This window comes from Mastacembelus armatus, chromosome 5 (assembly GCF_900324485.2).
Source record: "Mastacembelus armatus chromosome 5, fMasArm1.2, whole genome shotgun sequence".
Taxonomy (NCBI): Eukaryota; Metazoa; Chordata; class Actinopteri; order Synbranchiformes; family Mastacembelidae; genus Mastacembelus; species Mastacembelus armatus.
Window position 1 is genome coordinate 20,911,542 of NC_046637.1, and position 25,167 is coordinate 20,936,708.

Genomic DNA, 25,167 nt, shown 5'->3' on the forward strand with positions numbered 1-25,167 from the left:
ATAGCCGGCTTGGGTTTAGAGCAATGACAAAAACGTAGCTTTCCTTTTGTGTCAATTGAGACAGGCGCCCAGCACCAATAGGCGTCGGAGGAGGTGGCCTATGCTAATGAGGGACAAATGTCCACTGACCGTGACCTTGAGGAACACAGTATAAAGGAGGGCACATCTCACCAAGCTGTTATTTCGTTGTGGTCGTCCTAAGGTCAGTGGACAACTTTTTTTTTTGTTTTGACTTTGGTAGGTTCATCATTATGCACTTTTTTTTTTTTACGAGTGTGTGGGCTGCACATGAAAGCGTCTTAATTTCATCTGTTGCAGTAAAGTAATAATGTGTCCATCATGTTTTTGCGTTTTTTTTGTGCTTTTGTTCTCGTTTGGAGACAGTGGATTTGCGCTCTTTACGCACAGCCAGTTTTTTTCATCGCCACGTTTTTATCAATAATGGAAGACGAAACAGCAAAAACTGTTTAAACATATTAAGAAGTACTTGCCCTAATACAAAGTTGTTTTTTTTTTGTTGTTGTTGTTGAAAAAGGATTTCCACAACTCGGCTGTCTCACTGGTGCGTCCGGTTTCGATAGGGTCAGCGAGGAGTTGGCACCATGTCGCGGTTTAACCTGACGGAGTTCGGGGAGGCTGCACCGTTTTTACGCAAATCTGAACTGGAGCTGCTGACGAAGCACACCGTCGCTTTTGACGGTAGGCCTGATAAGGACGCTGTAACGGAAGCTAAGAGCGCACATCACATAAAAAATTTCATCAAATTATATTTATCTTATCTTATTTTATTTATTTATTTTATTAGTTTTTGATTTAATTTAAAATTTGTATCAGTTGTTAAATAAGATTAAAATCCAGCAGATGTAAAAAAAGAGAACATTTGTACAAAATAATTTTATTTTAAAATGATTTAGTTGGAAATACAGAAATTATTTGTCTGTTTTTGTGGGAGTGAGAAGTCAGTATTTTTAAAAAAATATTTAATTGTAACTTTTTTTTATTTCACTTAAAAAGATGATATTCTACAAAAAGAAAATCAGTTGGATTATTTTTTCACACACTTTAATTTGTGTAATATTTTATGATGATTTTGTTCAATCAGTTTCCAACATATTCTTTGCCAACTTTTGGATTTTGGTGAGTTTTGCAATTTTCCTACCCCCTGCCACTGAACACACACCCCCCTGCTGGACTGTTAGGTAAGAAGCGAGCCTGGGTCCCTGATGAAAAAGAAGCGTACATTGAGATTGAAATCAAGGAGACAAAAGGTGACAAAGTCATCTGTGAGACCAAAGATGGGAAGGTAAGTGTGCATCCCCACCCCTCTGCACTCCCCTTAAACACTACAACACAGGCACAGTCCAGGCCCCTGATCCCCCTCCTCACGTTGCTTTAGACTCTGACGGTGAAGGAAAGTGACATCCAGCAGATGAATCCTCCTAAGTATGACATGCTCGAAGACATGGCCATGCTGACGCACCTCAACGAGGCCTCTGTGTTGTACAACCTGCGCAGACGCTACTCTGCCTGGATGATCTATGTGAGTATCCACTGATGTACAGATGTTACTTCCCCTCTCTCTTGTTTTCCATGTTCTCTTGAAAGAAATAATAATCCGAATGACCGTAGAATTATCTGGATTATTAATTATCCTAACTTTTAGGTGATGTACCTCACTGAGCTGGTTTTGTGTCACATCCTGTTTCCTCAGACCTACTCTGGGCTCTTCTGTGTGACAGTGAACCCGTACAAATGGCTACCCGTCTACACAGCCCCTGTGGTCGCTGCCTACAAAGGCAAACGGCGCTCTGAGGCTCCCCCGCACATCTACTCCATCGCAGACAATGCCTACAATGACATGCTGAGGAGTGCGTACACACGCACACACACACACACACACACACACACTTAAAACTAATAACAAAATTCAGTATACATAAGTATCTAAGCATTGATGCATATGCAACATACAAACACACACACTTACTCTCTCTCCACCAGATCGGGACAACCAGTCCATGCTCATCACGTAAGTATTAACTGCTTCAAACTAGAATAAATAGTTTTTTGTCATGAGCAGCCATATAACATGTAGACACCACACTCAGCCACTTAAACATTTGATTTTTCTTTTACATTGAAACGTTTTGGCTTTGACTTTTTTTTTTTTCTTTGCTTTGTAACTTGCAGTGTAATGATTTTGATTTACACTACCGTGTCCAGTTTTGTGAACATTTTTGTATTGTACCTGTTGTATGTGTACTTATTATTTTTCACACTCCTATAGCGGAGAATCCGGTGCTGGCAAAACTGTCAACACGAAACGTGTCATTCAGTATTTTGCCATTGTGGCAGCTCTTGGGGAAACATCTGCCAAAAAAGGAGTAAGGCTGAAGTGGAAACTCATATTTTTGTTTCCCACCTCCCTTTTTAAAGCTTTTTTTTTTTTTTTGCTGTATTTTTTTTTTTATTATTATTTATTTTTGCCCCAGGAATCGTTCAGTGTATTCCCTTTAAACTGTGTCCATACATTTGCTTTACTGTCAAAGTGGTGAATGTGAGAACTGATTAAATTCATGTCTGAGTCTTTACCCTCATTTGTTGTGTAGCCATTTCAGCCACTCTGCTATGCTTCCTCCTTGATTTTTGAATTTTTCTTTTCCCCTGTCCGTGTTATTTCTTTTTTCCCCAGATGTTTTCCATTATCTTTCCCCTTGCTTTGATTTTTGGTTTTTGACTTTTCCTTCTTGTTTGATGCTCATTTTTCCTCACTTTTTCTCCCCTGCGTTCACCAAACTTCATCATATAAAACAAGGTGGCCATTGGTTTTTACCACAGCTTTAACAACAACCAATTTCTAATTCTCCAGTTGATCATGGTGTTCCCCTTTTGATTTTGAAAGCATTACTCAGTCATGCTTGAGATAATATCACACTCACAGTCCTCTTGCCTTCTTCCTTTACAGCATGGTCCTGCCACTAAAACAGGGGTGAGTCCCACCTGCACAAAAAAAAATTTAATAGCGGTTTAAAATAAAGTTTTAACTGAAAAATGAAATGACTGGATATTTTACATTTCTCTCCCAGGGGACTCTGGAGGATCAGATCATTGAGGCGAACCCTGCCATGGAGGCGTTTGGCAATGCCAAAACGATAAGGAATGACAACTCATCCCGATTTGTAAGCGCCTAAAAAAAAGCCCAATAGTTTATTTATTGTAGTACATGCATTTTTACTGGTTAATAGTCCTAATACTACCATTTTTTTTTTGTCTTATAAATATTTGGCCCATTTCACCACAGGGCAAGTTCATCAGGATTCACTTTGGTCCCAGTGGGAAACTGGCTTCAGCTGATATTGATATTTGTGAGTTAATGGTCACACACCGTCTCTTAACATCACACATTTCTCATTTTGTTTCATGTCTAATATTAACATGTCCCACCTGACCTTCAGATCTTCTGGAAAAATCCAGAGTGATATTTCAGCAGCCTGGTGAGAGGAGCTACCACATCTACTACCAGATCATGTCGCAGAAGAAACCAGAACTTTTAGGTTTGTTATTCCGGCTGCTTTGGCCATTTTACTATGTCCTACTTCCTGACTGTGACTGAATGCAGCACACATGAGCCTGTAAATCCTTCTTCCAGACATGCTGCTGGTGTCCTCCAACCCATACGACTACCACTTCTGCTCCCAGGGTGTCACCACCGTGGAGAGCATGGATGACGGAGAGGAGCTGATGGCCACTGATGTAAGAGCTTTTACCTTGTTTTCCCCCCCATAAGAAAAGAAACTCAGCAGCATCTGAGTAAGAGCAGATCATTTTGTGAGATCACATCTTCTTGGGCCCTCTGCAGCATGCCATGGACATCCTCGGCTTCCTGCCTGATGAAAAGTATGGCTGCTATAAAATAGTTGGAGCCATCATGCACTTTGGCAACATGAAATTCAAGCAAAAGCAGCGTGAGGAGCAGGCGGAGGCCGACGGCACTGAAAGTAGGAACCGGCTCTATGACATCTGACAAAAAAAAAAAAAAAAAAAACAGATGTAAGAGTTTGTGATTTACTTTTGTTTAATTTTTGTGTTGTGTTTGTCGACCAGGTGCAGATAAGGCCTCGTTCCTGATGGGAGTCAGTTCAGCGGACCTCATCAAGGGCCTGCTCCACCCAAGGGTGAAGGTGGGGAATGAGTATGTGGTGAAAGGACAGAATGTTGAACAGGTGAGGAGATGCAATGTCTGAGGTCTTTTTGCTATTTGATTATCTTAATACTTTGAAATCCAAAGTATTAGATGAGATGGAAAATGAAGCACAAGTGTCAACATGGTGAACAGATGAAAGCAGAGCTGCAGTGCGAAAAGGAGCTTTAACGGCGTAGTAAAGATTCAGTGTGTTCAGTGTCACTTCATTCTGCTGGACTGGTATGCTGACGAGGTACAGCTTCTTAATCCTACATGGATCAATACTCTTACCACTCCACACACACTAGGATCTGGTATCTAAGCAACAGCGGCTTTCCAAGTGAATGACAGCTGTACTGCTGCATGTGTGTGGATGTGTGTTTGTGGGTGGGTGCTGTAGGTTAACTATGCCGTCGGCGCTCTGGCCAAAGCCACGTATGACCGCATGTTCAAATGGCTTGTGGGACGCATCAATCGGACCCTGTATACCTCCCTGCCTCGCCAGTACTTCATAGGAGTCCTGGACATCGCTGGGTTTGAGATCTTTGAAGTAAGTTGACTTTCATGCTAATGGGGATATTAAAATTGTTAAATTTTGGTTTCAAATTAACAGGTGCTCTGTTTGTGTCTAATCCTTCTTCCCATGGTGGCGAATTAGTGATACTGCAGGGTGAATGTCTGCAAGATGTTATGTTCTTCATGCTGTTCATTTCTAATGCGTCTTCTGAACACCCACTTCTCTTTGATTGCAGTTAAACAGCTTCGAGCAGCTTTGCATCAACTTCACAAATGAGAAACTGCAACAGTTTTTCAACCACCACATGTTCATCCTGGAGCAGGAGGAGTACAAGAGGGAGGGCATCGAATGGACCTTCATTGACTTTGGGTTGGACCTCCAAGCTTGTATTGATCTCATTGAAAAGGTAAAAAAAAATATTAAAGTATTAATGCGAAATGTAATCAGAAATATGTTTCCTAGAGACAAATTAGATTAACATGCTGCTCTTCCTCCAGCCTCTGGGCATCATGTCCATCCTTGAAGAGGAGTGTATGTTCCCAAAGGCCACAGACAACAGCTTTAAAGCCAAGTTGTATGACAATCACCTTGGCAAATCACCTAATTTCCAGAAGCCACGGCTAGACAAGAAGCGCAAGTACGAGACTCATTTTGAGCTGGTGCACTATGCTGGAGTGGTAAGTGTGTTCTTACTAAAGGCTGGCAATAACACAGTCTTATGGAGATAATTCACCATAATCATTTTTTTTTGGATTTTCCCAGGTGCCGTATAATATCTTCGGCTGGCTGGACAAAAACAAAGACCCACTCAATGAGACAGTGGTGGCATGTTTCCAGAAGTCTTCCAACAAGCTGTTAGCTTCTCTGTATGAGAATTACGTGGGCTCAGACGCAGGTACAGTTTACAGGATTCTGACTGTGATATATAGCTCACTTTAGAGTGGTCACCTTATTCACTCTGCTAATACCCTCACAGTCCTCGAGCAGAAGCCTGGTACCAAGGAAAAGAGGAAGAAAGCAGCCTCTTTCCAGACTGTGTCTCAGCTTCACAAGGTGAGACTGACACCACTAATAAAATGGTGCGTGTGAATGCAGATGATTCAGTGTTATGGATGGTGTGAGGAATTGTGGGCTTCACTGGATAGCTGGGACGGAGGCAGTTAAGACTTGCAGTGATGTTTAGGGCAATGATCACATGAACATCACTTTAAGTCTGTGCTGGCTCCTCTCTCATTTGCATCAAGGACAAGATGTGGAACACAAAGATTTGTGAAAATGTGCTACATGAAGGCTCTGTGTAGTTTGTTTTTCAGTGATTGATGTTGTAACTATTTCTATATATGTATGTATATATATATATATATACACACACACACAGTATTTTTATTTACTCATTAACTTTGTTCCTCCTGCAGGAAAATCTGAACAAGCTGATGACGAACCTCCGCAGCACCCAGCCTCACTTTGTTCGCTGCATCATCCCTAATGAGACCAAGACTCCAGGTAACACAATCATTACCACATCTTATCACGAACAAAGAAATACAGGTCGTGATTTGTAAGTAAAACTCATTCTGCGCAGGGATTATCGATCCATTTCTGGTGCTGCACCAGCTGCGCTGCAACGGTGTCCTGGAAGGCATCAGGATCTGTAGAAAGGGCTTCCCCAACCGCATCTTCTATGCTGAGTTCAAACAGCGGTAAGACGAACAAGACGCACAGAAAAAGCAAACACCACTTTTTGGATACTACGAGAGCCATAGTCAGATGTCACTGAGAATCTGTCCCGAAACACTCGTTTTATGCATTTATTCAGCTATCGCATCCTGAATCCCCATGCCATCCCAGACGATAAGTTTGTGGATAGCAAGAAAGCTGCAGAGAAGCTGCTGGCCACGCTGGATATCGACCACAACCAGTACAGATTTGGACACACAAAAGTAAGTGTGTGTTATACAGAGGCAGCGATGGCTCTATGTCATCCATTCTCAGTTTCCATGATTTTATTACTTATCAGTTTAAAACTTTTGTTTCCTTTCCCCCCTTCACTTTAGGTGTTTTTCAAAGCTGGCCTGCTGGGTCACCTCGAAGAGATGAGGGACGAGCGTTTGGCCAAAATCCTGACGCTGCTGCAGGCCGTAGCTCGTGGCAAATTGATGAGGATGGAGCTGCAGAAGATGATGGAAAGGAGGTAAAGGATCATTTTACATTTTTTTCCTGAATTTATAGTAAATTTACTAATAAGTGCACAAATGTCTTTGAAGGTGAAGATGAGTACAAAAGACTTCCAACACCAGTTGCTTCTCTGAACAGATTCAACACAATCAGCCATGAGCCTTTGGGCTAGTGTTACCCTATACCTTAGTGTTCACTCCCTCACTTTGGTATCTGGGGCATGCAAGGGCAGTGTTATCAGCGTGTATGAGGCGTGTGCTTCCCCTTGTATGGTTACCAGGCATGTGTGTGGCCCCACTGTTAATAAGGGCCCTATCCCTCTCACACAACCACACATACCACCCTTACAGGTCTCCGGCCATTCTCTCCAACCGCTCTCTCTAAAAGAAACAATGCTGACGGTGTCCTCAGAGCCAGGTGGCAACATGTGTCAAGCGGCAGCTGCTCAGGCCCTCCCTAAAAATACAACCCTCAAGCCCCTCCCTGGATGCCCAATGGCCCCTGGCTCCTTTTGTCCGCGGCGCCTGTACTTCTAAGTGAGTGCATTGATAGGATACATGGAGGGTGACAGAGGATTAAAGCCGCCCGCTGGACAGACAGTTTTAGTTTCTAAATAAACACAGACACTCACCTTTGAGAGGCACCCGGCATAGAGTCACGTCAAAAATGTTATCAGCTCCCCCACCCTCATTTCATTCACCCTACACCCTGGTGTGTGCACGCTCACTCAAACTCACCCTTTAAACACTGTCGGGAAGGCCTTGACCAGTCTGCACTGGAGCCATATTTAGGATTGTAAGACACCGTCCTACTGAGATCAAATCAATCTAGTAATCCTGTTTGGTCACAGCCAGGAAATATCAAAAGCAGCATTAGGTATAGGAGTTATAGCTGCATCTCTCAGTGCATAGTTAGACTCGGGAGTTGATAGTTGCAGCATTAGTGCCAAAAATCAAGCACAGAGGAGAAGTAACTAAAAAAAAACAGACGGGTCCAGGACAAAACCTTTTGATCTTCTTCTCTTGATATACTTTAAACAGACGTTAATAGAATGTGATAGAAAAATCATCACTCTGTTTCTTACTTATGTTCTTTTGCCTTTTCAGGGAAGCTCTGATGATCATCCAGTGGAACATCCGCGCATTCAACGCAGTCAAGCACTGGCCCTGGATGAAGCTCTTCTTCAAAATCAAACCCCTGCTGAAGAGCGCCGCTACCGAGAAGGAGTTGGCCTCTCTGAAGGAGGAGATGGTCAAGCTGAAGGAGGCTCTGGAAAAATCAGAGGTCAAGCGTAAAGATCTGGAGGAGAGGCAGGTCAGCCTTATCCAAGAGAAGAATGACCTCTCTCTTCAGCTGCAGGCGGTAAGTAGTCACACATCCAGGTTTCAGAAGAACTGTAGTAGGGGAATGCTCTAGGATTACTAGTGGGGGAATGCATAGAGTACATACTCTTTTTCTCCTCTACCCTACAGGAACAGGACAATCTGGCAGATGCCGAGGACCGCTGTGAGCTTCTCATCAAAACTAAGATCCAGCTGGAGGCCAAGGTGAAAGAAATCATGGAGAGACTGGAGGATGAAGAGGAGATGAGCTCTAATCTGCTCACCAAAAAGCGAAAGCTTGAGGACGAGTGCGCTGAGCTGAAGAAAGACATCGACGATCTGGAAATCACCCTGGCTAAAGTGGAAAAGGAGAAACATGCCACTGAGAACAAGGTGAGGAGAAAGGAATAGGAGAGCAGTGAGCTCCCTCCAGAGGGCACTAAGAGGCCACACAAAGACCTACAAGACATTCTTCCTTTATATGCAAGGAATATGGAAAATAAATGTGTCATTGTGTCAATTTTTTGTTGCTCATAGGTGAAGAATCTGGTCGAGGAAATGTCAGCTTTGGATGAAACTATACTGAAACTGACCAAAGAGAAGAAGGCTCTCCAGGAGGCTCACCAGCAGACTCTGGATGACCTGCAGGCAGAGGAAGACAAAGTCAACTCTCTGACCAAAGCCAAAGCAAAGCTGGAGCAACAAGTAGATGATGTGAGTTCAGTTGTTGCCAGGACATTCAGTATATATCCCTTTTGTATTATGCAGTCCAGTAAGGGGTCATGTGTTTTACAAATAATATGTAATTCTTCTACTGTCCTGATCTCAATCAGCTGGAGGGTTCACTGGAACAAGAAAAGAAGCTGCGTTTGGACCTGGAACGGGTCAAACGTAAGCTAGAGGGAGACCTGAAGCTCTCCTTGGAGTCAGTTATGGACCTGGAGAATGATAAGCAGCAACTTGAAGAGAAGCTGAAAAAGTGAGTTTTTGTATTCATCATGTATCCATAGAAAACCTCATCTTGTCTTTTAAGCAATGAAGTAAGATCATGATTTTTTTTTTTTTCACCAGGAAAGACTTTGAAATAAATGCAATGAGTACAAGGATTGAAGATGAGCAAGCCATAGTTAATCAGCTCCAGAAGAAGATAAAGGAGCTGCAGGTGGAAAATAGTCTCTTAACCTTTAGTTGAGCAGTTATAAATCATTCTTTTGGCAAAAATAATTAATCCTTTCTTTCTTCTAGGCCCGTACAGAGGAACTCGAGGAGGAGCTGGAGGCCGACAGAGCTTGTAGGGCCAAAGTAGAGAAGCAACGTGGTGATGTGGCTCGGGAGCTGGAGGAGCTGAGCGAGCGCCTAGAGGAGGCCGGCGGGGCCACCTCTGCTCAGATTGAGATGAACAAGAAAAGAGAGGCGGATTTTCTGAAACTGCGGCGAGATTTGGAGGAGGCCATGCTGCACCACGAGGCCACGACGGCAGCCTTACGGAAGAAGCACGCCGACAGCGTTGCAGAACTGAGCGAGCAGATCGACAGCCTACAGAGAGTCAAACAGAAACTGGAGAAGGAGAGGAGTGAGGCCAAGATGGAAGCTGATGATCTGGCCTCTACTGTGGAGCAGCTCTCCAAGAGCAAGGTGACGAATAAGAAACACAAGGTTTAAAGTATGTGTCCAAACTAAACCCCCTGAAAACTAGTTCCTATCATTTGTTTGCAGGCGACTTCAGAGAAGACGTGTCGCCTGTATGAAGACCAACTGAATGAAGCTAAAGCCAAAGTTGAAGAGCTCCAGAGGCAGCTCAGCGACGTCAACACCCAAAAGGCACGTGCTCAGTCTGAGAGTGGTAAGGAAACTTCATTTCATCATAAATGTCACAAATTTCACAGACCAGTTAGTAACTCATACCTTTTCTCCTCCCTGCAAAGGTGAGCTGGGCAGGAAACTTGAAGAGAGAGAATCCATGGTATCCCAGCTCCAGCGTGCCAAGAACTCCTTCAGCCAGAGTACTGAGGAGCTCAAGAAACAGCTGGAGGAAGAGAATAAGGTCAGATATTTACAGCCTCAGTCACTGATTGTTACAGTCATTTCTGTAAAAGTTCCTTCAGGTCAACTAACTGCTCTTAATCATTGTGATTGGTCTCTTTAAGTCCAAGAATGCCCTGGCCCATGCGCTGCAGTCATCTAGACACGACTGTGATCTTCTGAGAGAGCAGTATGATGAAGAGCAGGAAGCTAAGTCTGAGCTGCAGAGGGCTTTGTCCAAGGCTAACGCTGAGGTGGCTCAGTGGAGAACCAAGTATGAAACTGATGCCATCCAGAGGACTGAGGAGCTGGAGGAAGCCAAGTGAGTGAGGTTTACTTAAAAACTTGCAGAATCAAATGGTGAAGATACAAGTACCAAATTTGCTTGCCTGTCAATAGGAAGAAGCTGGTGATACGTTTGCAGGAGGCTGAAGAGACAGTGGAGGCTTCCAATGCCAAATGCTCCTCCCTGGAGAAGACTAAGCACAGACTCCAAACAGAAATTGAGGATCTGGTCATCGACCTGGAACGCTCCAACGCTGCAGCTGCTGCCCTGGACAAGAAGCAACGCAACTTTGACAAGGTATTAGCTGATGGCAGGTATTACAGAGAAATGTGTAAGCTGATCTCAAACCATTGTCTTATTCTGTGATGACTTGGTAGGACTGTGGACAGGAGCCATGCACAATCCATGGTGAATCATAACTTTTGCTCCACTGCAATAAGCTGCCTTGTTGTTTCCTCCAGGTGCTGGCTGAGTGGAAACAGAAGTATGAAGAGTGCCAGTCAGAGCTGGAGACCTCTCAGAAAGAGTCTCGCAGCCTGAGCACTGAGCTCTTCAAACTGAAGAACTCCTACGAGGAGACTCTGGATCATCTGGAGACCATCAAAAGGGAGAACAAAAACCTACAGGGTATGCTTTCTTGTAGCTTCGGTCGTTCCTCAGATGGAAAGTTGCATTTTATGAAATATGAAATAAGTTCCCATCTCTGTTCCTCTAGAGGAGATTGCTGACCTGTCTGATCAAATCAGTCAGGGAGGGAAGACCATCCATGACCTGGAGAAGACAAAGAAGAGTCTGGAAATTGAGAAAAGTGAGATCCAGGCTGCTCTAGAAGAAGCTGAAGTAAGCAGTTCGCTGAGTTCTCCCACTTTCTTCTCGTTGTCATTTTTGACATATTCCTCACTGAGGAGAATATCATGAAAACCTGAGTGCCATGTCTCTCTGCTTCAGGGTACTCTGGAGCATGAAGAAAGCAAAACTCTCCGGATCCAGTTGGAGCTCAACCAGCTCAAGGCTGACGTTGACAGGAAGCTGGCAGAGAAGGATGAGGAAATCGACAACCTTCGGTGAGTTTTACGGATAATCTCATTTTATAGCAAATTTGTAAATCCATTGATGAACCACCTCACATTATACCTTAGCCTGCTAAAATTTCTGTTTACCTGTATCATCTTCGCAGCCGGAACCACCAGAGAACACTTGAGTCAATGCAGGCCACCTTGGATGCTGAGGCTAAGTCTCGCAACGAGGCAGTGCGACTGAGGAAAAAGATGGAGGGAGACCTGAATGAGATGGAGGTGCAGCTGAACCACGCCATCAGGCAGGCCTCAGAGTCCCAGAAGGTCTTGAGAAACCTGCAGGTCCAGATCAAGGTGAGTCCCCGCTGCAGCCAGTTGATGAACTTAACCGATGTGTCAGATTCATTGCAAGTGGAACAGAACAATAAAGTTTCTCACTTACACTCTGGTGTGTGACTCCAGGACGTTCAGCTGGAGCTGGATGAAACTGCTCACCAGAACGAGGAGCTGAAGGAGCAGGTAGCGGTGACTGAGCGCCGAAACAACCTGCTGGCTGCTGAGCTGGAGGAGCTCAGGACTTTGCTGGAGCAGAATGACCGCACACGCAAGCTAGCTGAGCATGAGCTGCTCGAGGCCACTGAGAGAGTCAACCTGTTGCACTCTCAGGTAGGAAGGTGACTTTAAAACCAGCTTGCAGCACATTTATGATAAATAAATCACTTTAAATAAATAAACAAGCTTATCAAAGGATGGTCTCTTACTTTCGTTAAACAGGCGTGGAGTGGGGATTCAGCTGCTCTGATTTTTTTTTATTGACGTTATTTTAGGTTTCATGGAATCCTAACTAGGCAGCACTGTGGAATGGTGGTTAGCACTGTTGCCTCAAAGCAGGGTTTGAAACCCAGCAGGGGCCTTTCTGTGTGGAGTTTGCATGTTCTCCCTGTGCTTGCGTGGGTTTTTTGATTGGTGACTCTAAATTGCCCATAGGAGTGAGTGTGAGTGTGTGAGGTTGTTTGTCTCTATGAGGCCCTGTGATGGACTGATGACCTGTCCAGGGTGCACCCCTGCCTTTCACCCAAAGAGAGCTGGGATAGGCTCCAGCAGATCCCTGTGACCCTGGTTAGGAATAAGCAGGTATAGATATTGTATAGATGTATGGGTATAGACATTGGATGGATGAATTGAATCCTAACTATAGTCAATGAAGAACTAAATTTTGAGCAGGGTTTATCAATTGACTCTTTTGCTCCAGAATACGGCACTGATCAACCAGAAGAAGAAATTGGAGAATGATCTGTCGACTCTGTCTAATGAGATGGACGATGCTGTGCAGGAGTGCCGCAATGCAGAGGAGAAGGCCAAAAAGGCCATCACTGATGTAAGCAAAATATAGTCTGCAAGAGTTCACAACATCAAGCTACAAGACATTTATTATGTGCCGCTACTGATTCCAGTCCACTAAGAGATTACTTGTTGCCCCTTTACTGATCCTCCGCATTTCTAGGCGGCCATGATGGCAGAGGAGCTGAAGAAAGAGCAGGACACCAGTGGCCATCTGGAGAGGATGAAGAAGAACATGGAGCAGACCATAAAGGATCTGCAGATGCGTCTGGATGAGGCTGAGCAGCTCGCCCTCAAGGGTGGCAAGAAGCAAGTCCAAAAGTTGGAGGCCAGGGTAAGAGCTGAGACGAATGAAATGTTTATGTAGTCGTGGTCCAGCTTGATAATCCTTGTAATGACTGTGTATCCTTATGGTAGGTCAAAGAACTGGAGAATGAACTAGAGTCGGAGCAAAAGAAGAGTCAAGAATATCAAAAGGGAGTACGCAAGTATGAGAGGAGAATCAAAGAGCTCTCCTACCAGGTAAACTTGTACTGTTGTTGGAGCTGTAGAGTATTCCAGAGCTACAAAGTGAAACTGAGTTAACAGCTCATTGTACTGTTTTATACAGGCTGAGGAAGACAAGAAGAACTTAGTCCGCCTGCAGGACCTCATTGACAAGCTGCAGGTCAAGCTGAAGAGCTACAAAAGACAGGCAGAAGATGCGGTGAGTTCAGTTTCCGCCGTTAGTGTATGGTCAGCAACACTTCAGCTCTCTGTACACTAAATGGTTTACTTGGTGCCCTCCCCTCTGCAGGAGGAGCAGGCAAACACCAACCTGTCTAAGTACAGGAAGCTGCAGCATGAGCTTGACGATGCAGAGGAGAGGGCTGATATGGCAGAATCGCAGGTCAACAAGCTCCGTGTCCGCAACCGTGACCAAGGAAGCAAGGTTAGCAAACTAAATATAAAAAATACATTTCATATTACAGTATACTCCAGAATTGTGTGACCTTTGGAAGAATTTATTAAAATTAGCCAGCAGGCTACATAACAACAACTATACTTAGAAGAGACTGGATGTAATCCTCTGAAGATGACCTCACATAGCCTTCTCATGTGATCTCTAGTGTGGTCACAACTATGACAGTGTGTATGTGGTTGCTAATAAACACCCCTGTCTTGTGTATTTCAGCTTGCTGAGTGATGCGATGAGGCTGAACGCTGCAGCCAAACATATCACAGCCAGCCAGCTGCAACAGCTGTGCTCAAGTGTGTGGGCGCATCCAAATAAAGACTTTTAAAACTTTAAATAGAACTGATTTGTTATTATTGAAGTGCGAAAATGTGATAAAGATAGAAATCGGACAAATACGGTCCAAAGAAGAATTTATTATAATTTGACAGCTGTTAAATAAGAAAAATGGTGTTAGCATTAGAGGAAGAACATGGAGGGTGACAGTTGGCTACAGAAGGTAAAAACTAAACATGAACCTTTTCTCCCGTTTGCTTGACGGTCAAAGAAAAATTTAGAGTGCAGTGGTGGATTTTAAAGAACCATTATGTATCATTCGATGGCAACATAAAAAAACGAGTTGTTTTCTAAAATGAATTCATCATGTTATTCCGCTGCCAGTATCAACTTAGTCGTTCTTCTAAAAAAACATTGGTAGAAAGCTGATCCTGATGAAATGAGATACAATCATTTTTTGATCAATTGCGTTTTTGATGGGTTATGATTGAAGTGTCTAATATCCTCATCATGCCAACCATTACATAGACTTACAGTTAAAATTAAAATAGCAGGGATAAAATAAACGTTAAATACTGTGTTATATTAAACACTATGCAGCATGTTCTTGGCCAGAAGGATAACACTTCAACATTTTCTATACAAACTAATGAATGAATGTCATCTAAGGCCTACCAAGAGCATCACACCATATACAACATGACTGTTAATCAGTTCTCTTGTGCATCCTATATTAGGATCACTCTCAGAAATTAGACCACAGAGCATCAGAAGTCAAGGGATGGTTTAAATAGTTGCTCCAAAAGAGCACTGACAACATTCATATTTTGATAGCAACAGCTTCGCCGACTTCGACTGTGGATGGCTGGAGTGTTAATAGGGATTCAGATTAATGATCTCAGACATTCAACATGTAACACTACTGCAGCAGATAACATGTTGTGAAATCACGTTATCAAGAAAACAGCAGTTATCCTGGGCATCCAGCAAAGAGACTTGAGAAGCATTTAAGTGTACTTGATTAACTTTCAATGCAAAGCACAACAGATAAACAAATTTAAAAGTATGTGCACAGCCATTGACAGATTTAAGACATGCTGAATGGAAGTTTGAAAATAAAACATTTCTGGCTAATTAGGTATTAAGCAAATGAAAGGCTTCACAAGTAAAAAGGATGTGTGTATTTGCATCCCAAGGCAGCATAGCACTAGCAACTCATGGCATGAGGGCCCAACTGTATAAACGCCCTTATACATTCACATGAATATGTATTATGACATGCCGGGAGTAAATCTGTACACTTGTCAGAAGTTTGATCTTTAGGGTGTCAGGATAAAGTATGAGGTAGCTCATCCATTTGTGTCAGGTTCAGTCTGTTTAATTTGAGACACCAAGTATCTGCTCAGCTGTGCATCTACAATGTTCACAAAACAGCCACACATTCAGGCCACAGCTGTGCTCGCTGCTTCATCTCAATCCAAACCAAAAGTCAAGCGGGACCATGCAAAGACATCTGTTAGATACAAAGATTGTCATCCTCAGCTTTCAGTCTGAGACATGAAACACTACAGGAAGTAGTGGCGATGTTGTGCTGAAGGCTAACTCACTACAACAAACTTTTTGTTGCGTGGAACAATGAAAAGTGATATTTTAAAACTAGCGCCTGCATAGTTTATTCTCTTCCCGAAACATCTCTCATGACAACACTAATACAAATTTTGGTACAAAATGAAGATGTTTTTAATCAACAAATGTGTTAAAATATAATAAACAGTAAAAACAATTTTATCTGTGCAATGTTTTATTCTACAGTTTATCCAGAGCTAAAAGCTGTTTCCAACAAGACAAAAATAAATCAAAAATAACCCGGAAAAGAAACCGAGCCCCTGGGTGAAAATTCTGAAGCCCAAACAGAGGGGATGGTTTAAGGTAAGAGGAGTCCTGTGTGATTAGTGAAACATGTCAGCCGGCTCACAAGCTACCTAAATGTGCCAAGTAGAGCCAGAAAGCACCAATCAACAACAGCCATCAAATGAAACAGACCCACAGACAGGTTAAATGAAAATGCTGTTCAATGAGAAAACCCCTGCAAAAACTCTGATATCACCAGTCTCCCCCACAGGTCGGGCAGTGGGGCAGCATGGAGTCAACAGAGTGTGTGTAGGTAGTGAGAAAGCGAGGCTCCTGACTCCTAGCAGTCTGTGACACACAAACTGACCTGCACATCTGGCTGACAGTGTAAACCAAGTCCACACGAAAAGTATCTTTTTTTTCTATATAATTTGCTGAATCATACATATTTTTTCATAGAATTTGTATAGGTTATATAAAAGGCTCTCTTTGAATATCACCTAAAGCAAACAATGCAGGTGTCATTTCCCAAGGTCCCTTAGTTGTCTATTATATGACATAAGTGATAAGGGGTGGGCATACAGGTGTCCTTTGAAGAGGAGGAATAATTTAAGACAACGGCTGGGCAATTGATGTCCCCTCACATCTGTGAGGATGGCCTCCATGCAAAGGTACAGACAGCAAACAGCTGAATCTTTGCATCCAGGATACAGTCTCAAAGCGCCTGGATGGCTCAGCTCAGCAGAGTCACCAGCTTCAGGTGTCCATGCTCCCTGTGACCCTCCGCCCTGTCCCAACCCCAGCACACTGAGTGCACATGCTGAAGGTCAGTCTTCCAGCAGGTCTCTGTCCACATCCATGAAGGGCTCATCAATGTAGCTCGCTATGGCACACAGAGAAGTCCTGTCTGAGCCGAGCAGCACTGACACTGTCTCCTTCCAGTAGCTGAAGGGGATACAGGAGCTCTGAGGAGGGAAGCCCAACAGGAATAAACTTTAACACAAATTCACTGTATCAATCACTAATTATGTTACTTAACTCATTTACATGCACTGCATGTTCTTCAGCACTGATTTGTAATGTATGCATGCATCACTACACCGTCATGAAGGTGTAGCAAAAACCCAAGGCCCTTCTCCACTAAAAGATTCTTCACACAGAACAACCAAACCAACTGTGTGCAGGAGTGAGAGCTACCCACATTCTCCAGACAGGTGCTGTCTTTGTCTTTGTTGAGGTAGTGGCGCTGCCAAAAGCGCAGTAGGTTGTGGAAGTTGTTGAGCAGGCAGCCTGGGTACTTCTCAGCATATTCCTTCTCCCGCAGGGCGTTGAGGTAGAAGGGCAGTTTAGCCTTTCTTCTGGCCAGCATCAGTATCACTAAACTGGTGTTTAAACAGCTTACGTTCTCCTGCAGGGAACAGGGGATGGCATGGTTACAAAAAAAAAAAAACAACAAAAAAAACTTAAATTCAATTAAACTTCTAACTGTAGTTCACATTACTAGGTTACAGTAAAATGGCATTTCATTTTTTGTAGTGAAACTAACTGTTTGAGTTTCTCAAAACTCATGTCAAAGCAAAAATGAAACGAGACCTGTGTAAGAGTCTGTACGTTGATGATGTTGATGAGTCGAAAGAGGAAGGACAGCCTGTTCTCAACCCTGGCCATGTAGGACAGCAGGCAGCACTCAGAAAGTACTTCTACCACTGGAGAGGAGAAAAACAGCACAACACTGAAGCCACTGCTAAAAAACCACTTACGGTAACAGAACTTTTAAAGCTTGAAACAGAAAGTAGAACTGTTTCTATTTTTGGGGCATTTGTTCCAGTGTAGACGTGCATGATAATGGACAGTATTTATTTATACGGTCGGCTCTTGGCTTGACTGTGTTTACGTTACTCTACATTGTCAAACACCAGCAACCATTTGGCAAAGTGTGTATGAAACAACATCTAAATCTAGCCATAAATCAAACCTTAATCCAAAGCAGGAAATCATTACCTTTAACATCTTCAGTCTGGCTCTCAAAGCGGTCCAATGAAAGGACAATGCAGCGCACAAGCATGTTAGAGTCCACCAGAGAGCTGTTGATCTGGGTCAGAAAGGTCTGAAACTACAGAGGAGAAATGAATCTGTGGCATTAGACACTCAGCTTCATACAACACACAAGTGTATATATATTTTTGTTAGGACAGCATGTATAAGGCATATAAGGTGCACACTTATACCTTCTCTGGAGTGTTAACATATTTATTGAATCTTTTAAAGGCATCAATGTTGAACTTCATGAGCTCTCCTAGCAGATCAAAGTAGCTCTGTAGGACGTCTCTTGATGTACAGCCGCTATCTATGATGCAGAACAGGATGTGCTGTGCGAGGATGGGAAAATAAGTGAACACCCATTCAATTAAGAGAAGTCAAAAATCAAGGAGAGATCTGTAAAATGTAGGTTGTTTACATTGCCTATTGGAAAAACAATCAGTGCTGTAGTTTTACCTCTAGTAGTCCTCTCTTCAGCAGGAACATTTGGTCTGCATAAGAAGTGGCTCCTCTGAGAAAACTTTCCACTGCCCTTGCCTGCCAGAATCTACATAACAGGAGCAGTTGTCAGCAAACAAAAATAAGATATCAACATCCTTACCTCCTTCATTTTGATCTCAGGCCTGTGCTATGCTGACCTGAAGGATGAGTCTGGAGGCTCCCTCTTCATGACAGTGAGAAGGCGTGTGAGGAGACCTTTCTTCCCATCACACACCAGACTTCTGTCTGTGTTGACTAGAGCTTCCACCTCAGGGATGTTAGCCTTCATGGATATGGCACTGAGTTCATTCAGCTCCTGGCTATTTAGCAGTAGATACTTATTCCTGCAAGACAGGCACCATGTTCAAAAAAATAAAACAAACATAACTTAAAAGGAAAGGTTAGATTCAGATTAATTCAGTTGAGGATTACTTACTCATGATGATCACTGAAACTCTGAAGCAGCCGCAAGAACTGGATTTTGAAGGATATTTCCTGCATGGTGAGAATAGTGTGATACTGGTTATGTTAAACCCAAAAACATTTCATTTCTAAATAGTGTGCTGTGTTCAATGCTCATACTGGGCTACAGTCGCAGTTCTCATTCTGGCCATGCACCACATGATTTGAAGCGGTGTACTTCCTCCAGATCAGCTTGTCAAAGAGGTTATTGAGCCCCGGGATGAGGCGGAACTCAGCTAACATTTTGTGTACCTGAGTGGACACACAGCTCAGTGATCAGTGAAATATTATGTTAAATTCTGCTTTAGAGTCAAACCTCTAGCTTTAATCTCAATGTGAGAAGAGATATACTGTTAAGTACCTGGTTTCTTTGTCTTCCCATGAGAAGGACACATAGCACATAGAGCACTTCCACCTTATACATGATCTCATGGACAATCTTCATGGACTGGGGCAGGCGGTGTCTCAGGGGGCTGGTGGCCAAGGAACTCTCATCTGATGACTCTGAGGATGGAAAAAAAAGGGAAAAAAAAATCTATATAGAAGTTCAGAGAAAAGAGAAACTAGAAGCATATGCAACTGCTGTCTCACCTGGACTGCTTTGTTCAGCCTCCTCTGTAGCCATCTGCATGAGGGCGTCGAGCACCAGAGCATTGTCCAGCCATGTGTACCAGTCCTCCAGCTCCTGCAGGAAGTTAGCTCCTGTGGCCTCAGACACCTTTCTAGTGGCCAGCTTACACAGCCGCTCAATGAAGCCAGGGATGTTCAGCAGGGTTACTGTTGCAAAACAATGATTGATTAACACAGTTTACTCATCCACTCTTCTGCAATGCCCCAGAAGGTTTAGTCTACTTACTCTGTTGATTATACAGTGTATCATGTTTGTACCTTGTAGATAACTTACCCTGGTTGACTTCGGCCCGTGAAGGGCTAGCATTGCGTTTCTGCTGAGCATTTTTAGCTAGCAGGGTGTGCTTGTCATCGTTTCCCACATCAGGTTCTGAGATGGTGACAGACAGGATGCGGCAGAAATTGGCCAGTTGTTGCTGGTCAAAGCTCTGGACCAGACTAGACAAGTTGGGGATGCCCTCTAACTGGATCATCTCCTGAAAAATGCAAATACATGACCTGTTACCAAAGTGAAATAAAAGAGAAAGACACGTAAAATTAAGTTTTGTTTTTCTACTTTGCTAAAATTATAGTCGCTTTTCTTTACTTCTTTCAGTAGATCAGTAAATGAATATATAACAGGGCAATGGCATCCTGTTTGTTTTCTCCATCAGTGCTTGCAGCAGTAGTTAATTTCCTGATGAGATGTTTTCATATATTTTGATCTGAAATAATGATATGAAATAGTGACCTGAGCCAAAAACATTGTCTCAAGATTGCTTCCTAAGGTACACTAAATAATCCATCCAAGCTATACCTGTGCATCCATCTGCTGCTCTGAGAGTTTGAATACACACAGTGGAAAACTAAGGCATTGTAATTCTAACACTGTAGTTAAAAATGGTCACAAAACAGAATTTTTGCATCTCCACGGATGCAGAAATGTTTTTTGAAAACAAGAAATATCTTTCTTTGTTACTGATTTTGCATTTCTACCAATTCTTCCCAAAAGGAGGGGTTAACATACAAATCATACTTTTTTCTATACAAGACTGAGAAGAAAAGCTTTTACTGTGCTTTGTGCTGCTACAAGCCTGATAAGAATATAAGAGGCCTTACAGCAGAGTTATATTTCTCTGACTAGATTACAATTTCCAAAGTCTCCACAAGGAGGCATCAAACACCCAGTGGAGCAGCATGACTAAAACATTTAGAAAATATATTATTATTCCTTATATATTATTAATTATATTATTATATTAAATACATTTCTGCCAGGGTTCAAGAGAACATACAGAGAAGCAAGTAAGATGGAGCATGCAAAATGTCCCCATAACTTATTCATAATACAGAGTTAATCAAAAACAGTGGCACCAAGCTTTAAAATCATTATTTACAAAAGGAGCTCATGGTGAACACAACATGTGTCTAACATTATAGCACATGTGTGATGCTGGGTAAGCAGCTCTGTTCACTGTACACTTGGATGTGGCTTTAGACATCTGTACATGGACAACAAATCCAACAACTTAAATTCATTTGCAGACCAAAAAATGAAATGGCTAATATTATAACAAAAAAAATAAATAAAACTTATTTTTAAAAAAAGAGAGACAGAAGAGTAGTAAGATCACTGGCCTCGTAAAAGTCAGCGCTTAAAGTGACTTCAAAGGGCTTTTAATTCTGGAGTCAGCAGGGCCATAAAAGATGTTTAATGCTCATGCTGAGAATTTAATCCAAGTATAACCCTGACCTTTTTGACTCCAAGAATATCTTCAATTAGGGTTGCAGTCTGTAGGAAGGTCTTCTTGTTTGTCATCAGGGTGAAAAGAAACAGAACAAAGTCATCCCTTGCTGCCAGGCTCTTTGTAACCCCCTCCGTCTAAGAATCAACAAAAGAAAATTGGCATGTTAATTGATTCCTGCCTGTTCCTGTCTGTAGAAACGTTCCTGCTTTTAGAAATTATAAGAGCACAAACCAACTATGAGGAAAATAACTCTAGTTATAGACATGTGCTAAGTTGAAGCAAGGTACAGGGCACCCCTGACATTTCTCTGGTATGTGCAATATGTAACAGGATACTTACACATATACAACAGTTGTAGAGAACACTAAGGCAGTCCTTGACCAAGTCATCATTCACTGTTGAAGAAGAAATACAAACATAAGTCAGACTGTCACAAATCAAATCAAATACCTTCATATAAAAACATGTTCACTTTCCAATGAAAGCACATGTACACATGTGATATTAGTCCTACTTACTTTTGGGTTTTTTCTTCTGCATAGTTAGTGTGGGTCTCATCAAGATCTCCACAAGCAGCTTCAGGGAAACAGGACAATGAGCATAATATACTGTTTTTATTTCTAGCATGTCTCACTATGAGCTCTACTATTTGTGACAACTCATTCACCAGAGGTAACAAGCTTTGATTTCTCATTGTTAATAACAATACTACAGGCGTTAGGAATGTCAAACTTACATCGACACCACCAAAGAGGTCAAAGGTGTATGTGTTGGGGAAGGTGGATTCCTGAGCAGTTTTTCTGTCCTCCGTGACAAAAGACATGGCCTCCATGGAGAGGTGGGATGATAATACCTGACATAAACCATTGTTCACATGTAATTTACATCACCAAGTCTCCAGAGCAAATCATTCACAAACAAGTGGCTAAATGCAGTCATTCAGTCAGCAGTAATCCACAGTGTTATCAGTGGATGGACTAGTGCTGTGTTGACTACCTTAAGAAAGGTGTGGGCATAGGAGAGGTCACTGTTGGGATGGCTGCTCTCATAGAGCTTCTGCAGCAGAATAGGGATGCCATTCCACTTGGCACGTTTATCTCTCTCCTGGAGCAAGCCTACCGGGAGCTATGACAGAGAGGCACACAGTCAAAATGTATGCTTATTAGCAGTGGAGCTTTAGAAAGGTCTATTGCTGCTATTGTTGCTTGTACTGCTGGATATCAGGCTGCAGGCTTGAGAGTAATTAAAACTTTTCTTTGACATTTTATACAGAGGAAAGTGCAGTGTGAATTACAGCAAAAAAAAAAAAAAAAAAAAAAAAAATCCATAAAACATAATGCATATGTAATCTATACAAATATTATGAAACACATACTGCATATGAAAACCTCATTCTTCCCTCTCAGACAATATTAAAGGCATCAGAATACAAAGGTTAAGTCTTTCTTTTAACAAGACCAGCATTACTTCTGTAACAAAGAGCACAGAAACTAAAAGCAACATCAGCAACTTATGACAAGAGCGTCTAGGCTCACAACTGTAACTGTATCACAATGGAAGGCCATAAGGGGCAGCAAAATCTTGAAATTGCATTGGTTTTCTCATTTGTGTCGTGGCATATTCTGAATTAAGTTTTTCGGAAAAATCATAACAGGCTCCTGCAGATCCCTGTGACTCAATATCAGAGTAAGCAGGTATAGATCTAACTCTTGAGCAGCAACGCATTTTACATACAGCACATAATTTTATATTTCTGAAAGGAAGAAAAAATTTGTAAATTTGGGTTATTGGGTCTATTCTGGTGATTAATATAACAATCACAACTCCCTTGTTACTGTTGTTGTCCAACTGGCTCTGACTGCTCAAGTATCTTTAAAAGCCATGAAAACCAGTCTGACTAAAACAAGAAGCCCACACTGCCTATTCTCATTCAGATGCTAATCAAATCATTTTGAATAATAAAATGATAATGATTTAAAATTAACATAATACTGCAGCTCTGACAGTAAAACAGGCACCTGTAATCATTCATATTTGTTTAACTATTAATCCAGTTTATGGGAGATGTCTGTGTAACCTCTGAAATTAGAAACGGTGTTGCAAAGAGCACCAAAAAGGCAGAAAAAACCTCCAATTACAGTGTTGATATTTTTTCAAAACCAGCATATTTATTTTTATTTTAACAAGGTGAAAGAAGTGGTCGAAGTGGCCATTTTCTGAGTTACTAGAGTCACAAAGCATTACAAAATTGTTGTTAAAAGGTCTGCTTCATAATGAAAAATGACTTTAAACATAACCAACTAGCTTAGCTTATGTTACATTAAAGTGCAAGCCAATAAAGAGGGTAAAATGAATCCACTGATATTTCAAAAGGTAAGTTATAATAAGTACACGGGAACATTGCTTTATTTGGTTTGAACCTACTGGGTTTCGATAGTAAAGAAAGCGGAGCAGATGTGCGGCGGCTAAATGTGTCGTAATGTCAGGACAGGTACGACGCCTGGGCGGAATCAAAACAGTTGACGTAAAGTAGATTATTATAACAAATAGGCTCTCCAAAGTTACAAATAACGTCAAGATGTATGCTTGTGTGTAAAAAAAAATAAACATGCCAACACTAACTTACCCAGAAAGCTGTTGTGGCGCATCCATTTATGGAAACGATAGTTATTGTGGTTAGTGTGGCGTTACGTAATCACCTGAGCTGCTCAGCTGGCTTAGCTAACGTTAGCTAACATTAGCTAATGCTAGCTAACGTTAGTCCGTTTTCTAACATTACCAAAGGCTACAGCCGTCGGTTCGGTGATTTGGGTGGTTTCCCAAACCAAACCACGGCCTGTCTATGATCTCTGACAACACCACCTCGTCAAACGTTCAGCTCAAAGCGTTTTCATATCGTGGACACCACGGCCTTTATTGCTAAGCTAACACGGAGCTAACAACAAAGACTCACTAGAGCCGAGCCTGGTGTGTTGACTTCGTCTAATGCTGCTGTTCTCTGACTTGTCAGCGAGCAAATATTATCCGCAATCCAACTGCGGCAGAGTTTAGTGTTTGCGTTTTAAAGTGCGCCCCTTAATGTCGTGGCTAATCGCCGACAGGGACAACTCTATCCCTAGTCAGGTCTGCGGGACAACGTCCTCACTATCCGGCTACACTGAAAGCGCAAGTCCCTGGTCTCAGTCGACCAACTTTGGAATGTCATTACTACCGCTGCATGCATCGTCTCCCTTACCTGTGTCCCTCGACTGAACCCCTGGCCAGTTATTTTACCGACCGTAAACTTTGTGACAATATTTCTGTTGCAATTTCTTCGTTTTCCTCCAATACAAGGGGACTCGAACCCCAGAAGCGTCGCCATTATTTCTTCTTCCTGAACTGAACTGTTCACGCAGGAAGTGGAAGGCCCTGATTAATTATTGATGGCAATGAAGCGACATCTGCTGGAAGAGAAGTGGGCTGCACCCTGCTGGAGTCCAGTAGCATCTACATATATACATACATACATACGTAACTACATATGTACATACATACATACATTACATGCATTCATTCATTCATTCATTCATATATACATACATACATACATAACATACATACGTAACTACATATATACATACATACACACATACATACATTACATACATACATTCATATATACATACATATGTTACATACATATGTAACTACATATGTACATACATACATACATTACATGCATTCATTCATTCATTCATTCATATATACATACATACATTACATACATACACACATACATACATTACATACATAACTACATATATACATATATACACACATACATACATTACGTACATACATTCATATATACATACATACATTACATACATACGTAACTACATATA

General features: G+C 42.2%; 2 protein-coding genes across 4 annotated transcripts; one reads left to right on the forward strand and one right to left on the reverse strand.

Moving 5' to 3' along the window:
• The first annotated feature begins 143 nt into the window (after positions 1–143).
• myh7ba (myosin, heavy chain 7B, cardiac muscle, beta a) lies at positions 144–14,154 on the forward strand. Of its 3 annotated transcripts, none has more exons than XM_026306291.1 (44): positions 144–202; positions 536–699; positions 1,200–1,303; positions 1,397–1,540; positions 1,712–1,868; positions 2,002–2,029; positions 2,288–2,384; positions 2,966–2,989; positions 3,087–3,179; positions 3,302–3,365; positions 3,456–3,554; positions 3,650–3,753; positions 3,860–3,998; positions 4,105–4,223; positions 4,584–4,733; positions 4,936–5,106; positions 5,198–5,377; positions 5,463–5,595; positions 5,677–5,753; positions 6,116–6,203; positions 6,283–6,400; positions 6,517–6,640; positions 6,755–6,891; positions 7,982–8,237; positions 8,348–8,590; positions 8,735–8,911; positions 9,031–9,176; positions 9,269–9,359; positions 9,443–9,832; positions 9,914–10,040; positions 10,123–10,241; positions 10,345–10,541; positions 10,619–10,802; positions 10,967–11,132; positions 11,221–11,345; positions 11,454–11,569; positions 11,683–11,875; positions 11,984–12,187; positions 12,774–12,899; positions 13,026–13,196; positions 13,280–13,384; positions 13,473–13,568; positions 13,659–13,793; positions 14,037–14,154. In XM_026306291.1, exons 2-44 carry the CDS (start codon positions 603–605, stop codon positions 14,046–14,048), a joined length of 5,826 nt encoding a protein of 1,941 aa, XP_026162076.1. In that variant the 5' UTR covers positions 144–202; positions 536–602; the 3' UTR covers positions 14,049–14,154. The 3 variants fall into 3 exon arrangements, with proteins under 3 accessions (XP_026162076.1, XP_026162075.1, XP_026162077.1); XM_026306290.1 differs by having other exon boundaries at positions 179–237; XM_026306292.1 differs by lacking the exons at positions 144–202; positions 536–699; positions 1,200–1,303; positions 1,397–1,540; positions 2,288–2,384 and having other exon boundaries at positions 1,783–1,868.
• Positions 14,155–15,881: 1,727 nt separating this feature from the next.
• On the reverse strand, positions 15,882–24,687 carry trpc4apa (transient receptor potential cation channel, subfamily C, member 4 associated protein a). The gene is made up of 18 exons (XM_026306293.2): positions 24,519–24,687; positions 22,280–22,408; positions 22,020–22,136; positions 21,802–21,859; positions 21,623–21,678; positions 21,289–21,417; positions 19,831–20,032; positions 19,518–19,703; positions 19,288–19,430; positions 19,047–19,178; positions 18,901–18,959; positions 18,623–18,808; positions 18,441–18,531; positions 18,173–18,313; positions 17,946–18,057; positions 17,538–17,650; positions 17,146–17,352; positions 15,882–16,909 (listed from the first exon to the last, which is right to left on the reverse strand). Exons 1-18 carry the CDS (start codon positions 24,642–24,644, stop codon positions 16,772–16,774), a joined length of 2,325 nt encoding a protein of 774 aa, XP_026162078.1. The 5' UTR covers positions 24,645–24,687; the 3' UTR covers positions 15,882–16,771.
• Between the last annotated feature and the right edge of the window lie 480 nt (positions 24,688–25,167).